The 17,186-nt window shown below is 42.1% G+C and overlaps 1 protein-coding gene across 3 annotated transcripts in view; it reads left to right on the top strand.

Annotated features, from left to right (window-relative positions):
• The window catches only part of SOCS6 (suppressor of cytokine signaling 6), a 35,586-nt gene extending 20,176 nt beyond the window's left edge, over positions 1-15,410 (top strand). For all 3 annotated transcript variants that reach the window (XM_086372187.1, XM_086372184.1, XM_086372185.1), the window contains exon 3: positions 9,774-15,410. In XM_086372187.1, the coding sequence (XP_086228313.1) occupies positions 9,903-11,477 (1,575 nt within the window). In that variant the 5' untranslated portion in view covers positions 9,774-9,902 and the 3' untranslated portion in view covers positions 11,478-15,410. The remainder of the gene's footprint in view (positions 1-9,773) is intronic.
• The last annotated feature ends 1,776 nt before the right edge of the window (positions 15,411-17,186 follow it).

Here is a 17,186-nt window from a genome sequence, read left to right as displayed (position 1 = left end):
TTGGTGTTTTTTTTTTTTTTAATTTGTTGTCTTAGTCCAGTTGTGGTATCAATGTTCTTTTGACTTCAAAAATAAATTTGGGAGCCATTCTTTTCCCTCTCTGCCCTGAAGTAGTTGAGTGAGTATTGGACGTGGTTTAGTATTGGAATACTGGACGTATGTCTTCAGTGACTTGTCACTTTTTCTCCTCAGGGGAAGAGAAGGCCTTGGTAGTTCATGGGTACTTTCTCGAGTTCCTTGACAGCTGTCAGCCTCTTTTGGGTTCCTGCCTCCTCTGATAGAATTTTGGTGTAATAATATATATTAGCCATAAAATTTTGCATTTCATCTGAGTTTCAGCTTAATTTTCATAGCATCTCCACATACTCTTACATATTTTGATTTCTTATAGATTTATTGTTAACTGCTCTTTCCATTCGGAGAAGGCAATGGCAACCTACTCCAGTACTCTTGCCTGGAAAATCCCATGGACGGAGGAGCCTGGTGGGCTGCAGTCCATGGGGTCGCTAAGAGTCTAACATGACTGAGTGACTTCACTTTCACACATTGGAGAAGGAAATGGCAACCCACTCCAGTGTTCTTGCCTGGAGAATCCCAGGGACGGGGGAGCCTGGTGGGCTGCCGTCTATGGGGTCGCACAGAGTCGGACACGACTGAAGCGACTTAGCAGCAGCAGCAGCAGCAGCTCTTTGCATTTCTATTTTGTGTAAATCCATTTTCCCCTTTTTCCTGATTCTCACAGTCAGTTGTTATTACCATATGCCTTTTTTCAAAAGTTCTTTTCTGTTAGAGGATCTTTTCTGAAAATAATTAGTATTGATATTTACTAGTTCATTGAAAAACTGCATGAAAGTATGTACTCTTGTACTTTTGAACATTTTATTTTAAATTAAAAGAAGTAAATATGCACTCTTTGTTTCCAAGTGTAGGACCAATGTCTTTCTTTAAATATTCAGTGACTAAAGTTGGTTTGAATTATGTCATCTCTGGCTTTACATAATGCGTCATCTATGATTTTCCAGTTTGGCACTTAACTTTTAAGTAAAATTAGAAGTTAATCACATTTGCAAAGCAGTCTTCATACAAAGGCCTAGATTTTTTTTTTCTTTTTTTTTAAGGTACTGTTTTCATAGTTCTTTAGAGTGGTTTTGTTTACATCTAATTCCACAGGAAAAAATTTTAGCTGTCTGCATTTATTTAGTGTTTACAAATCAATTAACTTTTTTTTTTATAAAAAGAACTTAAAAAAAAAAGAATCGTAAGTTTAGCAAAGTTTGGATGAATGTCAGCAGTGCCCAGGAGGTTTTTCAGGTATTGGGGTCCAACTAGTGACCAAGTGGTGGTGCTCGGATGTAAAGCAGTCAATGAGCAGATGTAATGCAACTGGTAAAAATGTAACATACGACTGGAGTTTTAAAAACCAGCTCTGAAAGTCGTTTTCTTCTTATAGTTGGGTGTATCCCCTTCATATTTACTGTTGCAACAAGCACTGGGCCCTAAATTCCGTGGCATCTCATTTACATTGGCCATTACCCTTCTTTTCTTTTTTATTGGTCTGTTCCTTTCTCTCATTTCTGATTCTCCCTTCATGGAAAGGCTTTAGTATCTGGTGTTTATTTTCCCTTGTTTTAGATAAAGGTGATGACAGGTAGCGAGCTGACAGGTTCAGGAGCAGGGAGTGGGATCCAGGGCACTGACCTGGACGGGCATGAGCCATAGCATGCGGGAAGACCGGCTGGGTGTTGACCTGCAGAGAGAGATTTACAACGGTGAACCAGCCTCCTGTCTTGCTGACTTTTTATGTGGATGCTTTGCCTACATTTAAAGTCTTTCTCTTTTAAACTGTCTTCACAGATAGTTTTAACTTATCAGTCCTCAAAATATGGTCTGTGGATCTCCTTTCATCATAATGCTAAAACATTATTTGCCTTTTCCACTGTTTCTGCCATTTCTGCTGAGGGTGCAAAAGTGCCGTGAATAAAAATGATGGTGCCTGTTCACAAACAAGGCTGGGGCACCAACTGTGATAGTATTAAACTTTCATGATGGCCATATGTTCTTCACCTCCAAGCACTTGTGGTAAGAAGATTCCAGTTACATTTAAGAATGTCATTGATGTAGCTATAAAAATTATTAATTTTATCAAATTTTGACCCTGAATACACATCTTTTTAAAATGCTTATGATGAATTGGAAGTGTGTAGAAAGCACTTTTACCACATACTAAAGAAGGCGTCCACAGGGAAGCCTTGTGTGAGCAATTGACTTAACTAGCTGCTTTGTCATCATGCACTGCTTTTACCTAAAAGAACAATCGACAGATATGCTTAATCATCTTGAGTGTTTAGTAGACGGTTTCTCATAAATGGTTAAAGTACAGCCTTTCACTTCACTGACAGTGTTGTTGCCCACGTTAAATTCAAGCTTTCAAGCAAAAATCAACTGCAGAACTTCTTCTACCTACCGCTCTTGGCTTCGCAGCTTCACAATACTTAAAGACTTTGCTTTTGAGATCAGTGGTGATAATAATTTTTTCATATTGTATGATGAAATAACTAATACATGATGTTAAAAACTCAGGAATGTATAAAAGAGTCATTCAAAGTGTAACCTAGACCAATAGATTTAAATGTAATAGAGTAAAAAAAAGTGATATGGCTGTAGATTTCTCAGCAATCAGATCAGATCAGATCAGTCACTCAGTTGTGTCCCACTCTTTGCGACCCCATGAACCGCAGTACGCCAGGCCTCCCTGTCCATCACCAACTCCCGGAGTTTACTCAGACTCACGTCCATCAAGTCAGTGATGCCATCCAGCCATCTCGTCCTCTGTCATCCCCTTCTCCTCTTGCCCCCAATCCCTCCCAGCATCAGTCTTTTCCTATGAGTCAACTCTTCGCATGAGGTGGCCAAAGTACTGGAGTTTCAGCTTTAGCATCATTCCTTCCAAAGAAATCCCAAGGCTGATCTTCAGAATGGACTGGTTGGATCTCCTTGCACTCCCTTGGACTCTCAAGAGTCTTTTCCAACACCACAGTTCAAAAGCACCAATTCTTCAGTGCTCAGCCTTCTTCACAGTCCAACTCTCACATCCATACATGACCACAGGAAAAACCATAGCCTTGACTAGACGAACCTTTGTTGGCAAAGTAATGTCTCTGCTTTTGAATATGCTATCTAGGTTGGTCATAACTTTCCTTCCAAGGAGTAGGCGTCTTTTAATTCATGGCTGCAGTCACCATCTGCACTGATTTTGGAGCCCAGAAAAATAAAGTCTGACACTGTTTCCACTGTTTCCCCATCTATTTCCCGTGAAGTGATGGGACCGGATGCCATGATCTTCGTTTTCTGAATGTTGAGCTTTAAGCCAACTTTTTCACTCTCCACTTTCACTTTCATCAAGAGGCTTTTTAGATCCTCTTCACTTTCTGCCATAAGGGTGGTGTCATCTGCATATCTGAGGTTATTGATATTTCTCCCGGCAATCTTGATTCCAGCTTGTGTTTCTTCCAGTAGAGGGTTTCTCATGATGTACTCTGCATAGAAGTTAAATAAGCAGGGTGACAATATACAGCCTTGACGAACTCCTTTTCCTATTTGGAACCAGTCTGTTGTTCCATGTCCAGTTCTAACTGTTGCTTCCTGACCTGCATGCAAATTTCTCAAGAGGCAGATCAGGTGGTCTGGTATTCCCATCTCTTTCAGAATTTTCCACAGTTTATTGTGATCCACACAGTCAAAGGCTTTGGCATAGTCAATAAAGCAGAAATAGATGCTTTTCTGGAACTCTCTTGCTTTTTCCATGATCCAGCGGATGTTGGCAATTTGATCTCTGGTTCCTCTGCCTTTTCTAAAACCAGCTTGAACATCAGGAAGTTCACAGTTCACATATTGCTGAAGCCTGGCTTGGAGAATTTTGAGCATTACTTTACTAGCGTGTGAGATGAGTGCAGTTGTGCGGTAGTTTGAGCATTGTTTGGCATTGCCTTTCTTTGGGATTGGAATGAAAACTGACCTTTTCCAGTCCTGTGGCCACTGCTGAGTTTTCCCAATTTGCTGGCATATTGAGTGCAGCACATTCACAGCATCATCTTTGAGGATTTGGAATAGCTCAACTGGAATTCCATCACCTCCACTAGCTTTGTTCATAGTGATGCTTTCTAAGGCCCACTTGACTTCACATTCCAGTATGTCTGGCTCTACGTCAGTGATCACACCATCGTGATTATCTGGGTTGTGAAGATCTTTTTTGTACAGTTCTTCTGTGTATTCTTGCCATCTCTTCTTAATATCTTCTGCTTCTGTTAGGTCCATACCATTTCTGTCCTTTATCGAGCCCATCTTTGCATGAAATGTTCCTTTGGTATCTCTGATTTTCTTGAAGAGATCCCTAGTCTTTCCCATTCTGTTGTTTTCTCAGCAATACTGACTTTTAAGAAACTATCCCTTGACTTTGTTCTGTTAGTGCAAGAAGACCACCCACAGTTACACGGAAGGTGATTAAAGTACCCTGCCTTTCCAGTTCTGCTTCTATCAGAGGTTGGGTTTTCTTCTTCTACTTTAAGACAACATATTGTAACACATTCAGTGCAAACACCGACGAGAGTCCAGTTGTCTTAATATAGTCGGATGGGAAAAGATTTACAATCATGTAAAACAGTGCCTCTTCTCTCTGAATTTTAGTTCTTTGGGAAGACGTATCTATTTTTCTTGAAAAGTGGTTTATGTTATCGTGTAATGAGTACATTGTCATTTTAAATGAATTAATATTTTTAAATCTCAGTTTTAATTTCTAATGTAATAGGGTTTAAAGAAAAGCTTTCAGATTTCCCAGAGCAACTGACTATTAAGAAATGATTTCTGTATAATCTACATAGACAAGAGCTTTTTGTAATCTTCAGTAATGTTTAAGAGGGCAGAGAGGTCCCGAGACCCGAAAGTTTGGGAACCACTGACTTTAGCGCTAGCACGACCAGCAGGGCCGCTGTCAGAGGAGAAAATGTGTGTTTTGGCGCCAGCAGCTGGCTTTAAGGTCTGGATCTGCTGTTTTTCCTAGAGGCAAGTTATCTAATCTGTTGGGGCAAATTTTATCTCTCTAGTTTCCTTACTTGTAAAAATTGACAGCAATAAAGCTGTTTTGTTCGTTGAAGGTTTAGGTAGTTGTTTTGATGTTGTCTTTTAAAAGTTTTTTCATTAGGTGTTAAAATGCCAAGCATGACTACCACCACTCATTTCTTTAAAAAGAGACTGTGAAATTATTTGAAGATATTATCTTCTGCCTGGGTGGCGTATTCACATCTAAAACTTCCCCTTGAACCTTTATGCACATTTTCAATGTGAACCTTTATTCACATTTTGGGTTGGCCAAAAAGTTTGTTCAGGTTTTCTTGAGCGCGCTTATGGAAAAACCCGAGTGAACTTTTTGGCCAAGCCAATACATGTGTAAACTTAAAATTTTACAATTAGAAAAGCAGTGAAACTAATTCAGAACATTTACTTAGGCATGATGAGACAGATGGTAGTCCTATAAAAAGATGGCATATATTTTTGGAAGTGCAAACAGAAAAACAGATACTCTTAAAAATTCCAGAGTAATCTTTGCCTAGAAAATGAAAGGAAAAGATAAAAGACCATATGGCCTGATAGAACTTTGTGTAGTTTCTCATGTTTGGGATTGAATTTTGTTTATTGAATGTTATTATTAAGTTGCATATGGATTTATAGTTGAAAAAAGGAATTGTCATCAAGTGGATAATTACCAAGTAATTTTACTGTAGTTATCAGTCATGTTTTCTGTGAAATGGATGCGACAGTGGGAAGCAGAGACATTTCAGCCACAGACCTGGTAGTTAGTGTTAGTCGCTCAGTTGTACCCGACTATTTGCGACCCCATGGACCGCAGCACACCAGGCTCTTCTGTCCGTGGGATTTTCCAGGCAGGGATACTGGAGTGGGGTGCCATTTCCTTTTCCAGGGGAACTTCCTGACCCAGGGATCGAACCCGGGTTTCCTACACTGCAGGCAGATTCTTTACCATCTGAGCTACGAGGGAAGCCAGACCTAGTGAGGGTGAGTTAAAAACGATACTTGCACATCCGAGTCAGTTATTGATTCTGCTGCTGAGGCAGTTGAATACATCAGCATCAAGTCGTCCGTCACTGTGGACCTTTCCTTTGAGGGTTCTCGCTCATTTTACTTTGTTGTTTATTCAGCAGTTATCTGTGGTGTACCTTCTTTGGGCCAGATCCATGATGGGTGCTGGGATAACACGCTGAGAAAAAAATGGACACTAGTCTCTGCTTTTGTGTCAGTTATAGCCTTCTGGGGTCATAGGTATTAATCAAGTAATTATACAAATAGATGTAAGCATACATCCCAGATGGAAATTCGAAGCTGGAGAGGTGTGCAGTGTCCTCAGATCCCCTAATTGGAGGATTTCACCTAATCAGGAAGAGCAGTTTATACTCCCTGAGGAATTGACAGATGAGCTGAGGTTCAAAGGAATTAGTCAAAGAGGAGAAGGAAAACAGAAACAGTTCAGGTCCAAGGAGCAGTATGTTAAAAAGTTCTGTGTTGAGTGAGAATATGGTGAATATGAATGGAGCAGAAATCACCCAGGACAGCCAGACAGTGTAGAACTTTATTGACTGTGTTAAGGAGCTGTGTAACCTTTCCCTATGATGATGAATTACCTCTTGAGGTGAGGTGAGAGGGAAGTGGAGGTGGGCGGGGTGTCTGATCACCATACCTCCTGGGCTCCTGCCACAGTCCTGGATGCCTGGGACACATCAGTGAGTGGAAGAGGAGAGGGTAACAGAGAGCCTGTTAAAGCAAGACACTTCTGTTGTCCTGGGTAAGAAGGTTTGTGGTGTAGCCTGAATGGCATGATCAGGGCAGGTCTAATCGAGACAGTGACATCGGGAAGACTTGACCGAAGCTGGGGGCAGGGGTGGTTGTATGACGTTTGCAGCCAGCTCTCAGTGGCAGCGTGTTTACAGTGTTCTCAGAGCACCGAGAGGCGAGTGAAGAGAGCCCGGGAGGAACGGGGTGAGGACAGGAGCCTCAGCCCCTGTTGTCCTTCACTGAGGGAGCTGAGAAGCTGTTTCAGGTTGTCGTCGTCCTGCAGCAGGGCAGGCAGGATATGGGGGAGACCGGGGTGCCTGTGGGCAGGATCAGGCAGTCCAGATCCTGCCGCAGATTCTCTCCTAGTCAGGCCTCCTTTCTGCATCGTGTTCTGGATCTTTCTTCATCTTCTGGACTTGCTTTTCAGGACTTAACCTCCTTGTTCATCTCTGAAGCTTGGACTTACAGCATGTGGCACGTGCCATGGCTGTTTTCCCTCCAGCCCTGGGACGAGTCTGTGTGTGTTCCTCGCTGCATTAACTGTGTCTGCACACACACGTTTCTAGTGATTAGTATGTCTGTAACTGGTGGACCTAGAAGGGTTGCAACTGCAGCTGTTTCCTGCCAGAACTGAGGCTGATAATGTCACTAAAATTATGTCACAAAATTGGGACGTTATGAAGAATTACTTGCAAATGGAAGTTAGCTGTGAATAAAACCTCTACATGCAATTGACTCACATTTGAGTCTCTTCAGTGCTTATATGTTGAACTTGAGCTCTCCCTGCCCATCCATTGTTAGAAAATTTTAGAGGCAACATGGCCTGCTGGGGAAGCTTGGATAGCCCTCCCTGAGAGCTCCAAATGACTCCAGGCGATTGTTTTTAACATTTTAATATCTTACATTTTATTCAGAAATGGTTTATCTATTTTTCAGATGAGTCAGTTTTCCATTACGGCTTGGCAGAGGATATTGACTGGTTCCCTGTGCTCTGTGCCACACAGTAGGGCCTTGTTTATCCGTTATGTATATAACGGTTGACATCTGCCAACTCCAGCCTCCCAGTCTGTGCCTCCCCACCCTCCACCCACAGGCAACCACAGGTCTGTTCTCTGTGTCTGTGAGTCTTTCTGTTCCACAGATAGGTTCATTTCCGTCATATTTTAGATTCCATGTATGTGTGATATCATACGGTATTTGTCTTTCTACTTCTGGTTTACTTCACTTAGTATGATAATCTCCAGTTGCATTCACGTTGCCACAGATGGTGTTATTTTGTTCTTCTTTAATGGCTGAGTAGTATTCCATTGTGTTTATAAACCTCATCTTCTTCACCCATTCATCTATTGATGAACATTTAGGTTATTTCTATGTCTTGGCTGTTGTGAATAGTGCTGCTATCAACATAGGGTGCATGTATCTTTTTGAATTAGAGTTTTCTCTGGATATGTGCCCAGGAGTGGGATTGCTGGATCATATGGTAATTCTATTTTTAGTTTTCTAAGGAACCTCCATACTGTTTTCCATAGTGGCTGTACCGATTTGCATTCCCACCAGTGGTGTAGGAGAGGGTTCCCTTTTCTTTGCATCCTTTCTGCTGCTGCTGCTGCTGCTAAGTCGCTTCAGTCATGTCCGACTCTGTGCGACCCCCAAGACAGCAGCCCACCAGGCTCCCCCGTCCATGGGATTTTCCAGGCAAGAGTACTGGAGTGGGGTGCCATTGCCTTCTCCGCACATCCTCTCTAGCACCTGTTATTTGTAGAGGTTTTAATGATGGCCAGTCTGAGGAGTATGACCTGGTACCTCGTTGTAGTTTTGATTTGCTTTTTTTTAATAATAGAGAGCCGAACTAACGTTTTACACCATTCATAGAAAGCCGATGGGGCCTGACCCACTAGGTCAAGCTTTAAGTGTAGTGGGTTTACCTGCTTGGGTTTGGGAGATGTTGGGGTAACACTCCAGACACACCAGACATAATCCATTTTGGATACTGAGTCATTGATCTAGTTTATCAAGAATTTGCTGGTTTTCAGTTATTATTATAAACGGTACTTTCTTTACAGCATTCCTGTTTTGGGGGCTAAACATGTTTGTTTTCTCCTTGTATTCACGGCCTCTAGTTTTATGGATATTGGTAATTAAGTTTTCTTAATCTCTGTAAATTGATGGTCGGTTTTTTTGGTGGACAAAATTGGATTTGTTGCTAGTGAGCCAGAAAATGATCACTTAACACAGGGAGGTTTTTGTTAGTCTTCACATCACCATTTTCTGCCTGTTAAGACTAATAATGCAGTTTCTCCTACTGTGAAGAACTGTACTTGTTGTTACCGGTGTCCCCTGCAGGTGAAAGTGCCTGTCTTGGGAGGTCTGGGCTGGCGGGGCTCTGGGATCATGCAGGTGGACAGACCCTGTTCTCAGTAGACTCGTGGCCATGGAGGGCATGTCTAGGCTTTCCCCAGATAACTTGTCACAGATTATGGACTTCCTTTAATTCATTTTTACAGCTGTTTAAAGATTTAAAAATATACCTAGGTTGTTGAAGAATCGGTTGGGCTTGTTATGGACGTGGTGCCTTGTTTGCTGAGTGTTGGATGTCTGCAGGACACAGGCTGGTGGCTGGGACGGTGTGGGTCATTGTGAAAAGGGCGACTGACTCAGGAAGGACAGGCACGTGGACCATAATTAGGGTTAAATCAAAGCGAGGTGCAGGGAGAAAAGGATTAGGGTTTGTTCCTGAAGCACTATCACATGTTGGTCAAATAGGCAGTGTTCTACTGTGCTGCGTGAAATGGGGGAAAAAAATCTGTCCAAATGGAGCTTACCTTCTTATACTTAGGCATCCTTGTTCAGAAGCTGAAGAATTAAAACTAAGACTTGTTGTGGAGACATTATTTAATGTGACCTTTTAAATTTTTTTTTTTTTTTTTTAGACAGTGACTCTAGAAGGGTAATGAAGCTGGGAAAACGCATGGATGCAGCCTCGCCTGCAGCCTGCCCAGATGTTCGCGGATAATCTCCCCGAGAGAAATTGAGCCCCTCGGATCAGGTAGCTCGTCAGAATGAAGAAGATCAGCCTTAAGACCTTCCGGAAGTCTTTCAATTTGAGTAAGAGCAAAGAAGACGCAGAATTCATGGTCGTACAACAGCCAGCACTAGCCAGCGACTTTGGCAAAGAGGAGTCCTTGTTCGGGAGCTGCTACGGGAAGGAGATGGCCGGCTGCGAGCTGCACGGCGAGGACGAAAAGGGAGGCGGCAAGAACCGGGCCAAGAGCGAGAGCCTCATGGGCACGCTGAAGAGGCGGCTGAGCGCCAAGCAGAAGGCCAAGGGCAAGGGTGGCGCGGCGGCGGGGGGCGCGGCAGATGAGGATACCTTCTCGTCGTCATCGGCGCCGCTGGTGTTCAAGGATGCGCGGGCGCCGCGGCCCATGCGCTCCACGTCACTGCGCAGCCACCACTACAGCCCCACGCCCTGGCCGCTGCGGCCCACCGCCTCGGAGGAGACGTGCATCCGGATGGAGGTGCGGGTCAAGGCGCTGGTGCACTCGCCCGGCACGGGCCCGGCTCTCAACGGCGTGCGCAAGGACTTCGGTGAGCTCCGCCCGGCGGCCGAGCCCGCCTGCCCGTGCCCGGAGCCACCCGCCGCGCCCGGGAGCCCGGCGCCTGTGGCTGGGGACCTGCGCCTGCGTCTGGGCGAGCACGTGCCTGTGGTCCTGGGCCTGCTGCCTCAGGACTACCTCCCGTACACCGTGCCTTTGGACGGCTCCTCCCCGATGGAGGTCTCGGCCGTCCCGCCGCCCCCGGCCGCCGGGGGCCCCTGCCCCTCCCGCCGCGACGAGGACGCCGGGCGCCCAGCGCCCGAGCTCTTCGGCGACCCGCCGGTGGGCGGCCTGCTGGCGGGCCCCGCGGCGGGGGTGCTGCCGAGCCCTCGGGCGGGCCCTGACGACGGGCCCCCCCTCTCCCCGCTGCTACCTCCGCTGCAGACCGATCCGAGCCAAAGGACCTTCACCGGGCTGGCCGGCCCGGATGCCCACGCGGCCGACAGCGTGCGCTGCCACTTGAATTTTGACCCCACCTCAGCTCCCGGGGTGGCCAGGGTGTACGACTCGGTGCAGAGCAGCGGCCCCCTGGCGGTGACCAGCCTGACGGAGGAGCTCAAGAAGCTGGCCAAGCAGGGCTGGTACTGGGGGCCCATCACGCGCTGGGAGGCAGAGGGCAAGCTGGCCAACGTGCCCGACGGCTCCTTCCTGGTGCGGGACAGCTCAGACGACCGCTACCTGCTCAGCCTGAGCTTCCGCTCACACGGCAAGACCCTGCACACCCGGATCGAGCACTCGAACGGCCGGTTCAGCTTCTACGAGCAGCCGGACGTAGAGGGGCACACGTCCATCGTGGACCTAATCGAGCACTCCATCAGGGACTCGGAGAACGGCGCCTTCTGCTACTCGCGCTCGCGCCTGCCGGGCTCCGCCACCTACCCGGTGCGGCTCACCAACCCGGTGTCGCGCTTCATGCAGGTGCGCTCGCTGCAGTACCTGTGCCGCTTCGTCATCCGCCAGTACACCCGGATAGACCTGATCCAGAAGCTGCCCCTGCCCAACAAAATGAAGGATTACCTACAGGAGAAGCACTACTGACAGGACCGCAGCCCGGCATCGTGCACTTTGGGAGTGAGAGAGAGAGAGAGACTGAGATACAGTTTACAGACTCTTCATCGCCATCAGAATCTTTTGCTGCCATATTCTTTATTTCAGTTTTATGTGTAAAAGAGTGTCCAGTCCATTTAGGGGTGGGGAACCGTCCGCGAGGTGTCTTGGGTTCATTTTCGTTCTTTACAAAAGGGAAGTCTGGAGGTTTGAGGAGGTGTGAAGTCTCTTCCATCAGCGCGCAGAATAATCACAATGTGAATGATCAGATTCTCCTTACCACCCACCCCCAGTCCTTTGCTGCTATCCACTGTGATTTTATGCATTAAAAGCACATTTCATGTGTATCCAATCCTGAGTAAAGTTGAATGAAACTTGCAGAATGAACCTGTTATGTCTCTCTTTCAATGGCCCATCTTCAAAGATAGTGTTGAGTCAGCATAGCTATGTGATTAATCACAAGAGTTTACACCGACACTGAAAATGATTTTTAATTTCATGCTCTACAAAGGTTTATTTACAATTGTGAACTGACATAACCTTGGGTAATGGAAGGCAGGTCTGCGACATATCTTTCTGCCACATTTGTTTCTAAATTATGTTTGAGGTTGTGCTGTCTTTTGGTTCTGAGAAGCTGGATTTTTCTGTTGCCTTCATTTTCATCTTGTGGTTTGTCTGTTTTTAATAAATGGCCTTACATTAAAAAGTTGTAAAGAAATGTATACCACCAATTTAAAAATTGTTGCCTTTTCTGTCATTAAACTCTGGTACAAATTGGCATAACGTATAAAGACCTATGGAACTAGAACTATTAAAGAAATTATTAGATGACCTTAGTTTCCTGTGATAAGCAATTTTTTGTTATCTATACTTTGCTCTGGTAAAATGTTTTATCTGTAATTTCTTTAGCTTAGACAACATTTTCTTGGGTGAACTTGATGTAGAAATGCTTTTCATAAATGGACTAGATCCTCTTGCAACATTAAAGTCTATATAGAGTTTTAAATTGATCTGAATAGAAAGAAAATGTTTTAAAGTTAGGTTTATATTTTTCTTTTATGTATTCACCATTAAAACGTGCTAGATTTAACACTTCCTTCCCCCACCAAAAAAAAGCAACAAAACCAAAAAATCCCAGTGACTTTAGTTTAAAAATTGTGGAAATTGTGGCGCACCGTGTAACAGAAGTGTTAATACCGAATCAGGTGTGTGCATTTGCCTACCATATATACTGCCATTTATCCATAGGGTTTCTATTTTTTATTTAGCCAAGTCTTAAGTAAATTAGCATCATTAATTTTTTCATCTCTTTTGATTCAGTCCTTTGCGGGGTGAGGGTAGTATGTTATATCCAATACTTTTTAGTTATTTTGAAATGCAGTGCTTATTCACTGCAGATTCTTTAGTGTTTTGAAATTGTTCCATCCAGAAGATGTTTCTAGCTACATAACTTTAAAGGAAATGTTTCCCCTTCCAATGAAACATGTAATTTAAGGCATTTCTTCCTTTTCCTATCTCTTATCCTCATTAAAAAAAACAGAGTAAAGGTCTTAGGTCAAATTTAATAGCTTTGTCATCCAGACATATCAGTATCCCCATTTTTTTTTTCTGTTTTTTTTTTTTTTTTTTTTTAGAGTCAGCTGAGAATTACCAAGAAAAGGCCCAGTGTATTAATACCTGTGTTATGGTATTTGACTTAAAGGGGAAAAGGTACTTAATTTTGGTGGAATGTTTGATTGTACCTTGTTGCAAAGACTCCTCTTTCATTTTCTGATATGTTTTCACCTAATAAGATTGAATATGGAGTATACTGTAATAATATAATTTAAGTGTTCATTATAAGCTATTTGGATTAAGAACTATTACAGAGTTGTAAACTTGTTATCAAATTAATGCAAGACATTTAAACTATTTTTTTGCAAAACTATTTATTTTTAAACAATTTAAAATATATCTAGGGTGAGTTAAAAGTCCCTGTGCATCTATATTAGATGGCAGGTATTGTCACAGAGTCACTGTGTGTTAATAATAAGTGTTGAGATGGCTTCTCCGTGTTTCTAGAAGCATTGACATGTACTCTTTGTGAGACCGTGGTGCACAGAGGTCTTTGGACTGCCCTGAACCCTGTCTTATGTGGGCATAGCCTGTTCCCCACACCTTCTTCATGATAACCATGTTTTTAAGATTGAGCCATTTGGTTTCAAGTTAAGATCATTCTGATTTCCATATAAATGTCTTGAAAATTGTATTTTGTGTTTTTATGGAGGGCAAGTCTTGATACTGTTCTAATTCAGAAAGCCAATTCGTAGTGTGCTTCTGTATGTTCATAATATAAAATTCCTTTAAGTAAAATGCCCTATTCTAATCCAGTTTCAGATTTCTAGGGTCTGATAGTGTATCAATAAAAATAAAAGTGTTTGCAAAGAAATCATTTACAAACAGAGAGGAATATTGCAATGTTTTTTGCTTTTGTTTAGGGAACCATTTGGCCGAGGCAGCACAACATAATGTGAACAATTGGCTTTATAGGCTAGTAAAACGGTCTGGTTAAAAATGGAAAGGAGAAAAAGAGAAGTCTTCATCCTGTAGTTTTTGTGCAGGTAGCATTTGGGTGAATTTCTGGATTCTGCTGAATGGTGGCTTAGATGACATGGATGCTGCTTGTAAGTGATTTCTTCAATGTTTGCTTCTGAAAATCTGAGCTCAAGGCAAGAGAAAGAACACAGGAAAGCTGTATCCTTCTGCCGTATGAAATGAATCAGAGTTGCTTTTTATCAAATATCTCATCCCAGAAACATGATGGAAGCCAGAAGCTATTTCCAGGCTTCCTAGGACACTATTGTGCTTTTTTTTTATTTTTATTTTTTACAAATAATAAGAAAGCATAGAAAGTACTTGAAAAAGTCTCCTTTCTCTAAGGAAAACTGTGCCCCATTTTGGTGCAATAATCTGAAAATTTTAGAAGGTCAAAAAATGTCACAGGAAACGATCATAGAATTTAAAATAGTTTTTAAGGAAACCAGCTACACAGGGCAACCATCTTGCTGTTAAAAGAAATCATGCCAAAAGGCTAAACCATTGGAATATAGGAAATATAACCCAAGTACAGTATACAGGATAATTTCTGAGCCAGTATTACTAAAACAGGATAAAATTTACTGACATCTTCAGTAGGTTATATTCAGTGTCCCTGCTAGTGCTACCAATCCGAATCTCTTTCTTAACAATGCTTTCAGAAATGCCAATTTTGATCATTGTACAGTTCCCATTGTATATGAGAGAGATTTGCTTTATGAATGATTCAAAATAATCCGTTTTAAATCTTCATGGCTTTTCATCCAATGTGAAGTCTTAATTTGAAATCACACTACCAGCAATAGACAGTTACGTTGAAAACTCTAATAAGGAACACTTGCCAGTTCCATAAGTAACTTTAAAATTCTAAAACAAAGATTGGTACGCTAGTGATCACAAATTCGGTTTAATACTTTTTTAATCCTGTAAAGATTTTTTATAAACATCCTTTTTATTAATCAGTCATAACATGGCAAATGTGTAGTTGCTGTTTCTGAAAAGTGATCCAAGCTCTACTTCCAGAGATGATGAAAAATTCTTATAGAATTTTGTACTAAGTATACGTGTTGGGTTAAAGAAATTTTATAGTCGTCAGAGTGCCATGGAATTAATACCTGCAATCCAGATTGCTGTAGTTTACACTTTTTCTGTATGTTTCGAATCAGGTGTGTTCCATTTGTACTGAGAACACCACAGAATGAATTATCCAAAGTCCATTGATTTTAATACGTGTTTTGGTTTGTAAACAAACTATAGTAATTTCTTGCACATTTTTGGAGATTAATCGTATAAAAAATTTATGTATCTGCTTCTAGATACAACATGTAAATAAAAATTTCGTTCACAAGATCTGCCTTGTGGTCTATTTAATAATCAGATGCAGAGTTTGACTTGTAATTGGTATAGGGCTAACTAGATTATTTCTGGATGTCCCATAAACTGGGCAGAGACTGGAGGTAGGGACCAACAAGTTTTAGTAAAACAGGAAAAGTGAAATGGTGACGGGGAGACAGCCAGTGTTGCTAATATCCTAAAGCCTTCAGCACAAAGGCTGGAGCCAGTTGGCAGAACATTGCAAAACAAAGACTAATTAAAATGAACACAGTAATAATAAAACTTCTCTTAACAGAATGTTAGGCCAAATGATAAAAAATGTTTGGATTTTGACATTTAAAAAATATGCCCCTTATTACTTCATGGTATTCAATAGAATCAGCTGATCTTTCTGTAGGAGTTACTTAAAAATCCTTTCATAGACAATGATATCTAATAGCCACTGAGTTGCCTTATATGTTTTGAAGTTCTTAAAACACCACATCGGGTTGAACGTTCACTTGAAAATTTGTCGTTCAGTTACGTTTTAACAGGTCTTTTATCCTGGCTAATACAAAGATAAAGTTTTAAATGACCTGGTTGAGAATATATCACAAATTTTGACTTTCATAGAATGCAAATAATGTCTTGTTCTAACCACATTTTCTAGAACTGGTATCAATTGACAGCATTGATTCCAGTGTCAGACTTTGCTGATGGTGGTGCTAATGAAATGGGAAATTAAGGAAAAGAGATGGTCAGGCCTCAAGGACTCTGCAGAAGTTTAGACTTTACAGACTTAACACCCTAGCCAAAAAGACTCTTACTCATTCAAACAGCAGACCTGTTACTACAGTAGAGAGAGTCGCTCAGTCGCGTCCGACTCTGCGACCCCGTGGACTGTAGCTGCCAGTCTCCTTTATCCATGGGATTCTCCAGGCAAAAATGCTTGAGTGGGTTGTCCTTTCCTTCTCCAGGGGATCTTTCTGAGCCATGGATAGAAGAACATGGGTCTCTTGCATTGCAAGCAGATCCTTCACCATCTGAGCCACCAGGGAGGCTTACTATTAAGAGACATTTCTAAGTATAAAGACAGGTCAACTTAAAAAGTATCAGAAGATACATGCTTGATTTTATCTTATAATCTATAGACAATACATTAGAATATGTAATGAATCCGTACACCTTTTCCAAAAGAATACCCGAGACAGAAGTATCTATAAAGTGATAAATGACAGTCATCAATCAGATGAAATAATATAGATGAAGTTCCTCCTACTTGATGGTCACGCAGACAGTACTCACTGCCACCTCATCTTTAAATTCTTTTTTTAAAAAAAAAGGTTTTAAAAAAACCTTTTTTTTTACAGGTTTTTTACAGGTTTTACTTACGCTTTTCAACTTTTCTGAATCAAAAATATTTTAACTTTTATTTCACTTGAATTTAGTCCTTATTGTCTGCTATTTTCATCTCCAATCTCTTTTCAACTCTTTAGTTTCATTTAAACTTCATTAAAAAAAAATCCTTTAATTCTTTTAGTGTATTTGTATTCCAATTTCTAGTTTTAAGGGCTTCCTAACCTGTAACATCTTAAAAAAATTTTTTTGACTTCTGTTTTTCCTGCTGTTTTTGCATGACTTGTTTTATGAATGGATGTTTTTGCCTCATCTGCCTTGCCCATCCCCCTTCCCCAAGCTACCTCCCCTGAATCCAGGGCCTCCTGATAGCACCAGAGCCTGACACGGACAGAGCCCAGTAGCAGCGGCATCTCCATTAAATCTGTATCTGAGCACAGCTGAATTTTGTAGTCA

Source organism: Bos grunniens, chromosome 24 (genome assembly GCF_055505025.1).
Source record: "Bos grunniens cultivar Pamir isolate PY7600 chromosome 24, Bosgru_T2T1.0, whole genome shotgun sequence".
NCBI lineage: Eukaryota > Metazoa > Chordata > Mammalia > Artiodactyla > Bovidae > Bos > Bos grunniens.
This window is presented reverse-complemented; position numbering and strand designations above follow the sequence as displayed.